General features: G+C 43.8%; 1 protein-coding gene across 7 annotated transcripts in view; it reads right to left on the bottom strand.

Annotated features, from left to right (window-relative positions):
- The window catches only part of LOC118232786 (eyes absent homolog 1-like), a 24858-nt gene continuing 11071 nt past the window's right edge, over window positions 1-13787 (bottom strand). For 3 of the 7 annotated variants that reach the window (XM_035427892.1, XM_035427898.1, XM_035427897.1), the window contains 16 exons: window positions 13433-13563; window positions 13143-13223; window positions 12474-12540; window positions 12008-12156; window positions 11557-11694; window positions 9734-9813; window positions 9035-9224; window positions 8070-8215; window positions 7551-7634; window positions 5863-5952; window positions 3468-3526; window positions 3196-3356; window positions 2811-2925; window positions 2498-2619; window positions 1609-1709; window positions 1-713 (listed from right to left, as the gene is read on the bottom strand). In XM_035427892.1, the coding sequence (XP_035283783.1) occupies window positions 633-713; window positions 1609-1709; window positions 2498-2619; window positions 2811-2925; window positions 3196-3356; window positions 3468-3526; window positions 5863-5952; window positions 7551-7634; window positions 8070-8215; window positions 9035-9224; window positions 9734-9813; window positions 11557-11694; window positions 12008-12156; window positions 12474-12540; window positions 13143-13223; window positions 13433-13563 (1795 nt within the window). In that variant the 3' untranslated portion in view covers window positions 1-632. Of the gene's footprint in view, window positions 714-1608; window positions 1710-2497; window positions 2620-2810; window positions 2982-3195; window positions 3357-3467; window positions 3527-5862; window positions 5953-7550; window positions 7635-8069; window positions 8216-9034; window positions 9225-9733; window positions 9814-11556; window positions 11695-12007; window positions 12157-12473; window positions 12541-13142; window positions 13224-13432; window positions 13564-13787 lie in introns of those variants that run through there. The other 4 variants (XM_035427896.1, XM_035427893.1, XM_035427894.1 and 1 more) reach the window with 4 other exon arrangements.

A 13787-nucleotide genomic window follows, 5' to 3' on the forward strand; every position in this document is an offset into this window, starting at 1 on the left:
AAAAATTCACTTCAAGTCCTTCTTAAAGAGATAGATTAATGGATTCACTGGGGTTTCTGTTATGTGTTAAAGTGGTGTCTTAACAGAAGTTCCTTAACAGATGCAGGACTCAGCAGCTCTTGTGCCTCCGATTCACAGGGTGACCACAAGCTGAAGGGAGAAGCTGAACTTCACAGCTCCACTGAGGCGCCGGCCATTCCAGCTCCTCGGTCAGTCATTTGACAGCACTGGAGAACGGAGTTTTATAATGGCTCCGACAGCTTCTCTGAGAGCAGTCCGGTCCCACATTGATGAGGTCATCAAATTGGGCTGCTGCAAATTCCTCCTCCACCATTTGGGGCAAAAAAAAGGGGAGGGAGCCAGTGCCTCCCGAGTCACCATGGGGGCTTGTGATGTGGATGCCCATTATGTGAAACCATCTCACCAATAAGAGTCTATCCTCAGATGATGCACTCAGATGAAAATAAATGGACCAACAAACGAGGCACGTTAGTTATGGCTTTGGGTGCCATGGGAACTCAAAGGAGACATGGTTTATATGCAGGTTCCACAATAAGAGGGGGAATGTTTCCACAGTTTTTGAAGGATGGGCTCCCAGGTTAAGTCCAACGTTGGAGATGGTTGCCATGGCACTATAGGTAATCAAGCTCCAGGGCGTGATGGAGCGCCGCCAGGTCCGAATGGCTGGAGATTCTCCAGAATGGCATGTTGTGCTGGGAGACAGAGACAGAAAATACTGAGACTACGGGTTTGATTCACAGGTGGTTGAGCAGCCAATTAACCCCTAGAACACTTGAGGCAATACATGATGCCCTGGATAAGAGCAATATACAGAGACCAATTTATTGCCTTTCGGTTTTGAGAATATAAAAAATATACAGTATACACCGTTCACTGCAAGGTCAAGGCCAATGTACATTTTGCAGCAGGAATAGCGTGCTGCTAACTGCAAACCACTTTCAATGTGAACTCGCCGTACGTTTTTGCAGTTTATTCCGAAGGAGTGCTTTCCTCTCCAAATCTGAACTCAAAGAGTTCCTGTCAGCAGATAGTAGGTATTCTTAATCTTTATCTGAGCAGCAAAAAGGGGGAAAAACACACTCGCCAGTAGGACTGTGGACTGGCCTCATATCAAAGGACAATTGAGACCACGCCCCTGATGTTGATGCTGTTCTAATATGCATGTCAATGCGGCGAACACAGTCATTTCGACAACAAAGAAGATCTAAAGCCTCTTAGAAGGCTGCCCTTGACGTGTCAGAAAAAGGGCTTACGTCTAGCGCTGCTCTTGTTTGCGCGGCTTTAAATTGCCGTGCGGAGCAGGGGTATAATTAAGCCATTCCGCGAGATCACTGGACGTTCTGTTTGAGGAGCGGCACGTCACCCTGTTCCAGAGAACTGCCGGCTCGAACACGCCTGCGATAGCTATCTGGAATGTAAAAAAAGTGACGAAACCAAAAGGGCCGGCGACGGTTCTCACGTTAAGTCGGGTGCGCGGTGTTCGGGGGGGGGGTGGGGGGGGGGGGGGGGGGGGGGGGCGGTGCGGGGGGGTGTTATGACGCGCGGAGGTGAGGAAGGATTTGTCCAGCTTTATTTCTCCGAATTTACCTTTTTTGAACCCTGCTCCTCCTCCACGCCATCTCCAACGGCGATGTAAACGGCTTTTCTCCCAAACCGGTGGATCACCCGCTCGAAGCAGCTTTCTTTCCCTACAGAGATATTGACCATCATTAGCGCTTCTGAAAAGTGCGTTACATTTCCCTCTGTGTCTGAAGATTACAAGCTTATTTGGCACCACCAACAATTACATTACATTACATTATAGGCATTTAGCAGACGCTCTTATCCAGAGCGACTTACACAACTTTTACAAAGCATTTTTTACATTGTATCCATTTATACAGCTGGATATATGCTGAAGCAATGCAGGTTAAGTACCTTGCTCAAGGGTACAACAGCCGTGTCCTTACCCGGGAATCGAACCCGCGACCTTTCGGTTACAAGTCTAGTTCCTTACCCACTGTGCTACACTCCGTCCTCCATGTATCAATGTATCACTGCACACGCATTTGGGCCTTTGTTCAACCTAATTGCAAAGAGCTTTGAATTGTTAAGGTGGTCTGACCTAACTTTAATGGTTTATTCTTTACTGAGTATTCATTTAAGCTTGTTTCATCCAGTTATGATTTATTTATGCGTTTCAGCGACCGATGTGAAATTTACTGTAAAAATGCCCAGATTGACGTTCACTTCCAGTCCTTACACCGCATCATGAGAGAATAAAATAAGTATTTAAAAAACAGTTCTAATGTCGTACTGAGATGTGAGAAAGATTTGCTGCAACAGCTGTAGCTGAGAAATGAAAGCCCAGAGAACCAGATCAAAGCCCCAGTCCTGCTCCTCAGCAGACCTCCTGAACACCGCCACCAAAGCAGTAAAGGGCCAGACCCCCTCGGCAACGCAGCCGAGCAAAAGAAGGAACCGGAAACAGGCGTACCGATTTTTGTGGCGCTGTAGATGTTTTCTATGGGAAAAGCAGCTCCCAGCCCGTACAGCAGGACTTTCGCAAGGGCAGGGATCAGCTGTGTTGTCGTCACTAAAATATTCACACAGTTTGGCCTGGAGGGGAAACAAAGTTTTTTTATATTAAGTTTAGAATTTTTATTTAAATCTTATTTGTCACCTTAAAAGTGATATGTTTTTTTTTTCCCTGAACAGGATCACAAAATCCTAATTATAAGCTCGTAATTTTGCATTTTATCACGAATGAAAAGAGAAAGAATAAGTTGTTATTTTGGTGTGCTCTCTACCTTGAATGGATTAAAGTCAGGGCCTTCAGTGCCAGTGTCAGCCAGGAGTCGGTGAGAGCTTCGATTTCAGCCCTCAGCTGCAGCCACGCCTCCCCCTTGGCTGGACCCAGCAGACCTGAAAAACAGCCAGATGCTGGAACGTTCTCCCGTGGATGCCTTGAACTTGTGTTGCTTTAAAAAAAAAAAAAAAAGTAAAACTGCGTGGGAGTGTAGGGCAGCTTTCCAGAGGTGTGCGTGTGTGTGTGTGTGTGTGTGTGTGCACAAGTGTGGGTGTGTGTAGGTGTGTGGGGGAGGGTTACGTCCAACGCTGCTCCTGTACGTGATGTAAAGGGGAGTTCTCTCGAGGCGGTGCGTGCGTATGCGTCGGCCAATGAGGAGGGTTTACCTGCGACGTTGCTTTTGTACGTGGTGTAGACTTCTTTTACCCGTCGGTAGCGGAAGGCCAGCTTCCTCATCCAGTCCACCCCGCCCCTCACTCCCGAGGCCAGGCAGAGGCTGGCGCTGGTGGCCGCCGTTTGAAAGCCGTCCGAGCCGAAGTTGTACGCGCTGTTACGGAAGAGGGGACAGAGACGGGGATGGGGCCAGGGCGTGCGCTCCGTGTGCCACACCCTGACCGAGCCAAAATAATCATCACCACAGATCGGACAGGAACGTTACCTCAGATCCTGGCCATTGTCATCTGAGGATACATCGTCGATATGGACCTGGTCACATTCCTTAAAAGGAAAAAGACAAAAATGAGCATTGATGTATCACTCATTTCTCTCTCTCTCCCTCTCTCTCTCTCTCTATATATATATATATATATACATATATGTACATATGTATACAGGTGCATAATGATCGACCAGTGAATCAACCTCTCCCCATCTGCCATGTCTGTAATAGACATGGCATCAAAATGACTCTTAAAATGGTGTGGGGGGAAAGGGGTTGGGGGGGAGCGGTGATGCTGATTATGCTGTTGGAGCACCGCCCCCCCCCCCCCCGTTCTCCCCCACCCGTCCCGTATCTCAGAGGGGATTTGCGCATATCCTGAGTAACACAAACCAGACCTTCCGCAAAATGTAACAGAGGAAAAATTGAAACTGATGCAAACCGCCAGTGAATGACCCCTGATTGCTGCCACACACCGATAGCATTCTTCAGGACGAGGCCAGGCAATCTGTTATTAGTTTATCCTTTATAGGGGTCACGTTTCCCCTCCCCCGCACCCCAATGCCTTAGAAGTACAAAATGTTAGAATGCCTCTCTTCCAACAGTTCAATTTGGAAAAAATTAATGTGTACAAGACAGATATTTTATTCTTAAATTCCACTTGATCTATAAAATTTCTATACATTCCAACAACTCTACTGTAAATGTGTATAAATCAGGTGCAGATTGTTCCAAAAAGGAAAATTCCAGAAAGGAAATGATTTACTATTTATTGATGATCATGTATTTTCATATATTTGCATATCACTAGGTTTTAAAATGATGGTTATTAAACAAAGTCAAATAAGTAAAGATGTGATTATCATTGTATTAATAATTTTGAGTGCTTTAATGAACAAAAAATAAAAAAATAACCATGTAGTGCGTTTATGCTGCGTGCAGCTGTGAATCATTCCCATACCAACTTCACCTGGTGCTAGTGTAAGCAGATTGCTGTTCTTTACAGCAGCTATCAATGTGAGTGTCCATGTTTTAGTCCTATTTCTCACACCATGCTTGGGAGACAAAAAATAGAGCAGATTTTTTCACTTTGAGCTTCCCGGGTTAACTGCATGAAACAGATGCCATTGGAGCACTGAAACACTTGCGTCTATCCTAAGCAGAGTCCATCACCGTCAACCATATCATCATCAGCAGGGCAGCCAACAAACTGCAGATAAAACAAAAAGCCAATAACGTCCTACATCCATCTGTGAGAGGCCCACCAGAGTGGACTTTTTCCACTGGCTCCCTCCCAGAAGCGAGCGAGCGCAATCTGAAATAAACAAAAGCACTCTTTCTCCCAGGAGATAGCAATTCACAGTCTATCACCCATACAGGTCCCTGGCCTCAACTGATGCCTTAATCAAGGAGAAAAATGAAAACCAGAAAAGCCAGAACATATTATTTCACAGAGGAGAATAGAACCAGAAATGTGTTTCTCTTCTGCCCTGTTTCATGACTGAGACTGTAAAAATATGAAAAGGTCTGAGCGTCCACTGTTGTTCTCATTCTGCTCTTTGCACTTTGAGCATTTCATAACAGACTAAGCTGGTCCAAAACCCAACAAATTCAAAATGCTGTGATGGTACATATTAAAAACAAAAAAATAAAAAATAATGAAAAAAATAAAATAATATATATATATATATATATATTTGGAAATACAAGGTTTCTGCGCTACACTTACATATATAATACAATAAATACTTAAATTGGTCACTCCATCATTAAGGACAAGAGTACGGTTACACGCTCCCATAAGATCGCCATACTAGCATTTAATCATTATGTGCCCAAAAAGAGCTTCTTTGACTTAACTTCTCTGCGCTCCCATGCACAGTTCAAAGGTCGCGGTAAGCAGACCTCACTTCCTGCTTCATGGGTTCCTCCATTTTGCTCTCCCCAGACGCTGAAGCGCTACATGAAACCGATACCACACAAAGCCCCTGCCAGAGTCCATGCCCCTTTTCTTGGAGTGCCCCCTTCATGGCCAAACATCCGCAGTGATGGGGTTAGTGAGGCCTGACAGTGGCTCAGATGGAGAAACTGCACAGCTGAGCGGCAGAGCAGCCAGCCCGTCTGCGCAGCAGGCAGTGGAACGTTATGGCTGCTTTACATATACACGCGCACACGCTTGGTGTGGAAAACCTCTGTGGTACTCCACCCATCAACGATTTCCAGAAACTAAAAACCAGGAAACCAGCTGTATTAATGGCTGTCATGGCTCAATATATCTTGCCACTAAATAATGCCCCAACAACTGATTGGCTACCAAATGCCTGCCTGGCAATTTTCAATTGCCACTTTGATTCCCTAGGGGTGTCACAGCAAAACCGAGCCAGAAAAAACTTACTTCTAAATCATTGAAGAATAGATGTGTGTCAGCCAGATTAAAGATCAGTTCTTCCATCCTAAGTCCTAATGACACAGAGGTTGAGGTATCCTGAGAAAAAAGCACAATTACAAGAAATTAAAAAAAAAAAAAACAGTGAATTGCTACATTGTGTTTCTATTTCATTTTTTATTTAGTCTGTTGTATTGCCATGACAGGCACACTCTCACATAGCCATGTACAGATGACAAGTGAAACAAAAAACACTGGATTCAGTAAAGGGAAGAAATCAACAGTTGCAAGAAATTTGTGGTAAATTATTAAATCTTATAGCTTCTTTTTCTCGTCTCTAGGTACATAATTTAAGGCACAAGATAACTATAGTGGCATTTAAACCACATTAACATGAAGTACTTTTAAAGGAAATGATGTTTAACTGGCCATAAAATTACATAATTGGTAGCGTGGTTTAACAAACGTTAGTCCGTTCACAAGATTAAGCACATATTTTCCCCTCAGGATATTCACTGAAATTCCTTTCCTGAGTCGCACCTCCAAAAGCCACTTTCAGTTAAACACGGTGCGGCCACAAAGGCGTCGATTTAGACTCATTTTTAAACGTCTGATTTTGGGGGTTCAAAGCCTTCATCAATACACAGAACAGAAAATTACTCCCAGACTAGTTTGGCCAAATAAAATAAACTACTGTGTTACAGAAAATACTTTCTCCCGACTCAAAGTCCCATACGAAGCGCACTGCAGTTAGACTGAATATCCCTTTAGAGTTGAACATGAAGATGAAACAGGAAACAGGAGGTTGATCAAACACATGCAAAACCCAACAGATGCTGAGGCCCTCCAGGACCTGTTCTAGGAAGTGTGTGTGTGTGTGGTTCTAGGAAGTGTGTGTGTGTGTGTGTGTGTGTGGTTCTAGGAAGTGTGTGTGTGTGTGTGGGTGGTGAGTGTGTGAGTGTATGTGTGTGTGTGTGTGTGTAGGACACGTTTATGTTTCTGTCTGCGGTTCATTTTTGATTTACAAGGGCTTGGTGAATCATGGCCTGCATGAAGCCGCAATGAAGCCTCTCAGCTTTATCCTAATAGGAATAAAATACAACAGTATATGGAGGTAAAGAGACCGTATGGAGACTAATGGAGGTAAAGAGACTATACACAGCAGCTGTGTCCCACCAGCTATCCCCTGCAAAAACACCAACTCCCAGAGAGACGAGGGAGCCTCTTAAAGCCAGACGTTTCTCCAGTCCTGAAGTTCACTTCCCAAATGTTTCCAGCACTAAAACTACACACTCCCTCCATCTCACTCTCTCCACACCCTCTCTGCTGACACATCACTACTACAAACTTTTTTAAACCAGAAACAGTCAAAAAAAAACTTTTTAAGTATACTGCCAGAATTCAAACAGCAGGACACTTCATAAACAACTCTGCAATATTCAGTGAAGTGAACAGATGTTTTGTCACTGTAGCAAGTACTTCAGAATGCTGCTGCTGCTGCTGCAAGCTTCAAATAATCAAAATGTCTTCTGGGACCCATTTTAAAAAGAAACACGTACCCCACTCTAAACTGTGTGCATGAAACCCCCCCTCCCTCCATCCTCAGGTCGCTTTAAACAGACGCGTGTTCTAATGCCACACGTTTGTGCGCTCTGCTGAGGAGCAGAAGCGTGGTCACAGCACGGCGCGTCACTCACTCTCCCGAATCTGTTGGCGTACGAGCCGGTGAGGAGGGAATGGAAAAGGATGAGAGTCTCGTCCAGGTCCCAGATGAAAACGCGCTGGAAAAGAGAAATGTCCCATAATGCAGTTCTCTGCTACTGCCAGGCTCTGGTACCCCCCATTCCCACCCCAATAATTGCCATATAGAAGGCTAGTGGTCAATAAACTATCACTATGCACCATTTCACCCTTCACATTAATGAGGTCAAAAGCATATGAATGGGTCCTAACACGCTAGCCAGCTCTTTTGTGACCTTAAAAACATCCAGACCACAGTCACTGTAATGTATTCATCATAGTTTTGAATATTTGTTTTATATTTGGCTTAATTCTAATTTTTAATTTCAAAGTTTTTCATCAGTAACACTGCCAGTTTTGTCCTTTAAGGATGTATTTCCTGTTCCTATGGACCACACAGAGTTCTGACTGGGGCAGGCTGGGGCAGCACCAGAGGCCAGGGTGGGGGATGGGAGACACAGAACCTGCGGTCCTACCTCCAGGACCGAGTCCAGAGATGGAGACGGGTTTGTGATCCGCCTGCCCCGCCCGCGTGATTTTCCTTCCGCCGGTCGGCCATTTTGATCCAAACCCGAGTCTGTGACGCGAGCGGACTGACTCTGGATTACGCTGTACTCGCCAACTAAAATACATAAAATAACATTTAAAAAAGAATAAGAATAAATATGAACATCAACATCGACAAAATGGAGACTCAACGTACACCAGTCGTTCCAAAACTGTGGGTCAGAGCCCAGTGCTGGGTCATGGGAGGGGTTGAGGTGGGTCACGGCATAAATACACAATTATCATCATTATACAAAACAACATAGTGTAGGCTATACAAATTACTTTCCTTGAACATTCACAGCCGTCAAATAATAAGCTTTACTTTTATGCAACTGCACGCGGTTGTTTTGAATGTACAGCATCACCTTTTTATCGTTATTTATCAAGAGACTGCTGAGATTTTCCGTTGTTTCGTCTTTAAGGGACACAGCAGCGAGGGCACGGCTTTAATGTGCCCGCTCGCACCGAGGAGTCACGGTCGCTTAGCCCGTCTTCCCTTTGTGAGCCGAAACAAAGCAGGCGCCGGGCTGCTAATCGTGTTTGGAGGTGTTCAAATGTCACCAAAGGGCAGGAGACGGTGCGAATGAAATACAGGTCAGACAAGGAAGGCGCAGAGCCAGCCAGGCTTCAGGCAGAGGCTGTTACCCGTCCGTCGCTCTAATTAACACTCTCAACATTGCGATCGTAACCATCATCATCATTACGAGCATCGTTACAATCGTGACCTCCGCTAAAATAAATGTAATCACTATCAACAACCTGATAATTATAATGTGTCACCCCAATCATCAGTCATTAGCACCATAATCAGAAACGCCACTGTAATCACGGCCATCATTACGGGCGATGAGTGAGGAGGGGCGGGGCCAGGACATTTTTGGCGGGGCTGTACCCGGGCGGTTGTCGGTTGGGGCCTGGCCGTTCGTGGCGGGCGTGGCATCCTGCAGGGTGAAGGTGGAGGTTGAGGAGGGGGTGGTGGGGCTGCTGGTGTTCCCCGTTCCGTAGGGGGAGGAGGTGTAGGAGCCGCTGTTGTAATAGTGGGAGTACTGCCCTTGGCTGAAGGTGGAGTATGAGGGGTATTCCTGATGAAACGGGGGCAATAGAATGTGAGATTAACCATCCCCTGTGACCCGCTACTCTCCGGCGTGGGGTCTGAATATCTAAACGCAAAGTGACAAACACATGCATGGAAGGATTGAAGATGTGAAAGGGTACAGTAACTCACATCCACGCTCTTCCACAACATCAGATGAGATCTACTTTATAAATGACCGAAACCTTTCCCAGACACAAAGAGCAACTAACTTAAGGTGTGAATCCATCTTGTTTTTTACAGTCCTTATCTATACTTGACTAAACTTCACCAGTTTGCTGTTGACTGCATGGACATGTTTGTTAAGTAAAGTGCAATTCAACGCAGTAAGTACCAGTTTTCTGTTGACTGCATGGACACCTTTGTTAAGTAATGTGCAATGTAACGCAGTAAGTTCCAGTTTTCTATTGACTGCACGGACATGTTTGTTAAGTAAAGTGCAGTGTAAAGCAGTAGGTGCCCAAGCCAAACACAAAACCGAGTGTGACGGACAGCCACCTGCTGAGCACCGTTGAATCCAGTTGAGTTGGAGAGGTAGCTGCTTCCTGAGTACAGTCCCGTCGCCGAAAAACTTCCCCCTGCAAGAAGAGAAACGGCACAAGCGCAACACAGTTTGTGTTTAAAGGCCTGAACAAGAAGCACATGAAAAACACAACACCGCAAACATCAACTAACACAGCCAACACAGTTCACCAGCTACACAATAAGAAACACGTGTTTGTCACGTGAGAGCACATAAATGAGGGGTTTAATATAAAAAGTTAGGATTTTTTTGTATCCATTGAAAGCTGCTGCACTTAGAAATCACTGTAAAATAAATAATGAAGGACTCCTTTCCTCCATCTCAGAAACTTGTTGGTGGTTGCCGTGGTTTCTGCAAGTTGAGGTTGAAGCTAGAGGACCAAGTCAAGCATTTCTCATCCATTCTTTCAGTGAAAGTACTCTAACCTCTTAGACTCAGATCAGACTATAAATTACAAAAAAAGCATCTCACAGTATGATAAAGGCAATATCATTCTGATTAGAAGGTAACTCAAGAGCACCATGGTCTGTACAGTTATAATCAAAGCTTATAAAACCTCAGCATATTCATTCTCGGTACTCCATCAAAGACACTGAGATATATATTTACTGAAACAATGTTGGTGTAAGATCAACATAAGTTATTTAAAGACATCAAACAGTGACCGAATGTCATCATTGGCTTCTGAAATAATACAGCATTTCACTGTTTACTTACGATCAAGCTTTGTTTATTTTCCTTGAAAAGCAAAAAAAAAAAGCTAACTTTCATTTTAAAAAGCCACAAATAGTTTCCCAGACTTCATAAATTGATCCTTCTGAAGTTACGCATTTCAAAGTAGGCCAAACAGAAAAGAAAAACCAGTTTAGTTTAGAGATTTTAGAGTTAATTTTAGTGTGCTTCTGGAGAAACAGATTTCATTATCCAGCTGACTTGAAGCATGTTAATCTGATGTGACAGTTGAAGAACTTAAAACTACACACCTCTTTGGATCACTGTCATTGTCACTGATAATGGCTATGTACATTGAGAAAGCCTACTTACATTTTACTGGCTATCTGCAATAAAGTAAAAACAAGCATTCACTTGCATTTTATGTAAATTGTAAAGTCTACAGGTATTTCTTTGCAGATTAGAGTGTTTTAGCCCACATTCTTAATGTAACATAGTGTAACACTCTAACAAAATCCATGAAATAATAATCCATTGCTCAACCCCATAAAAAGAGTGGTAAAGTGAGCCACATGACTTGTGACTGGCCCTTGTGATTGGCCACAACGACCAATGTCATCGCTCGGAGGAAATGAACGGCGTCGCATGCGTCAAGGTTTACAGAAACACCTTTCTGTCCGCTCTCTCTATTTGCATAGTTTTGTTTGCAGTCTTAACAGGGCCCTGATCTGTCAGACAGGGAAGTAAATGTGCAGAAGCAGGAATCTGTCCGCACTGCCCCGTTACCGCTGGCAACAGACTCCTGCCTCATACTGAGGGCATGAGCTGGAGGTGGTGAGGGGTGTACAGGGTCCTCCCCTGGGGCATTCCCGGAAACCCAAATCCGCTCAATTACAGAAGTAAACAGCAGTCAAGACCTATGGAAGTGACCCATACCTACGTTCCACTGTAGAGCTGGAACCAGGCTGGCTCATTATAGCTCTTTCCCACTATAGATGAGGTGCCAGACTGGCCTACCATACACCACCTTTCTTGGACATTCTTCCTATCTTTTGAGAACTAAAGTAAACTTGGTAAAAATGTACATCTGTTCCCCCATGTGCTGTGGTGAAGGGGTGATCCTAACCTTGCATTTGATAGCTGTAGGGAGCCTGTCCTGTCTGGGGTGTGCTGAAGCTGGAACCATAGCTCAAGAGGCTGGTTTGTCCGGGGGACGTGGTGTGTGGCGGACCGCCCTCCGTTTTTATGCCTGCCCATAGCGGACCTAAACCCGTTAGTGACACCAAATCTGAGTGATGGGCAGTCTCCATTAAAACAATTACACAAAATAAGTTATTCTCATAACTAATGTCAATACCTAATACAAGCAACCTTCTAAGATTTAATGTCCAGGGAGAATTATGTTATAAGACAAATGTGATATAATGTTCAAGTGATAAGTTAACAATATGAATTATAATGAATTATTATTTTAGTAATGATATCAACTGATATGGCATAACTTTTATTGCTATAGTAGGTGCAAGAGGGACAGTGAGAAAGTAGCAAAAATGCTGTTGCTAGCATTGCTGCAGTACCATAACTCGAGAGTCCGTAGGCTTGTCCCGAGGGTGAATAGTTTGGGTATGCCGGGGATGACTGGATTCCTGTGGGATACTGCGTTTGCCCGTATACTGCCATCGCTTGGGATGATGGTGGAGCAGGAACAATATGTGGGTAGGGCCTACTGGTCAACAAAGAAGGAAAAACTAATCATTTAATTAAAAATGTCACTTAACAATACAGAAAAAAAACCTTTTTTTTTAAAGATGTTTTAAAAATTTTAATGAAATCACTGACATGATTGCAAAAGAATAATACTGCGACCCACAAAAGAATGCTTTCAGTTTTTAAATAAGGCAGTAATTTCAAGAGATTTGGGAAAACGCAAGCAGCCGACATCAAAGCTAGCAAAATTAGCTGAAACAGGAGGATCTGATTAGAGCGCCAAACGAAGCTGGGGCCAACGGTTATTTTTTCAGAGAGAACTGAAATGAGACTTACTTTGAGGAGTGAATCTGAGGAGGAAACTGCTGTGTTTGTCTTGGACTCAGGCCACTGTTTTCAATCTCTACAGGGAGAGGAAGCAATGACACAAAGGTGAGCACACATTTAAACCACGAATGAAACAAGGCAACTTTCCCCCGGTAGAACTCCTGGGTCCCTATTAAACTAATTTAGTGGTATTACTGTGCTCAGTGCCGCGCCATTACTTAAAATCTGCTAAAATTCAGAAGGGAAATAGGCAGGTGATGCTCTTGTGCTTCTGTTGACTCTGTAACAAACAAAAATTAACCATTTGTAGTATTTAAAGAGTTCATATACATGAGAAGAAAGCCCATCATTTCCTCAAAACTCACATTAAAAAAAGTTGTTTTTTCTTCAAAAATAAAGTTAGAGGGGCTTTCCACCTCACCATTACAAAGCTTTACTAACAATTTGCAGTACCAAAAAAATAAAAATAAATAAATAAATAAATAAATAAATAAATAAATAAATAAATAAATAAATAAATAAATAAATAATAAAATAGCAGACTCACAAATGGACCTACACATTTTTCCTGTTGGTCAATGTCTATCTTGTACTATAGAATGGTATGGTTGGTGTGCAGAGGTAATTGTCTCCTGCTAGCTGTGACTGGTACCTGCAGCCCACCCACATTCCTCTCACCTGATCCTGATAGGCTGTCCGGAGGCTGCTCTGTTGCCAAGGAGACAATGATGTTGCGACTGCTCATTGGCTCCTTCTTAACTGTGAACGGAAAGAGGCCACACCCTCACCAACACTATTTGATCTCACTCTCCTAAAATCTTAAAATAGAGCTATGCACCCATATAACAGAATTGTTTCTATAATAGCATCTTATGCCAAAAACAGCCACTGAGGATAAGTTTAAAATATTTTACAGCAATGCAGCAATTCAACATTGCAAAAAAAATCAATAGGAGTGGGAGTCCCACCTTCTGTGCTATTTGGCGCTGTGTGGTTGTGGCTGATCTGGGATCTGTTGGCGTTCTGACCATCGAGACACTCACTACTGCTTCCACAGGCTTTGATGTGAGGGCTGGCTAGATCCTGCATTTCCACAGACCTGAGGCCACAGACAACACTGGGAAATCAACACTGCCAGAACACAGACTCTTATAGTCGAAGGTTTGGTGACCATTTATTAAACCTGGATTTTTCTCTTTTTTTCCCGCTAACTTGGAATGTCCAATTGGTTGTGTAGGCCTGTCTCATCACTGCAAGGTCCTCAGTAAGACTCAGAAGAACACTGAAAAGAGCGCTCTTCTGAGAGAGCACTCTGCTGAAGTG

This window comes from Anguilla anguilla, chromosome 8, assembly GCF_013347855.1.
Source record: "Anguilla anguilla isolate fAngAng1 chromosome 8, fAngAng1.pri, whole genome shotgun sequence".
Taxonomy (NCBI): domain Eukaryota; kingdom Metazoa; phylum Chordata; class Actinopteri; order Anguilliformes; family Anguillidae; genus Anguilla; species Anguilla anguilla.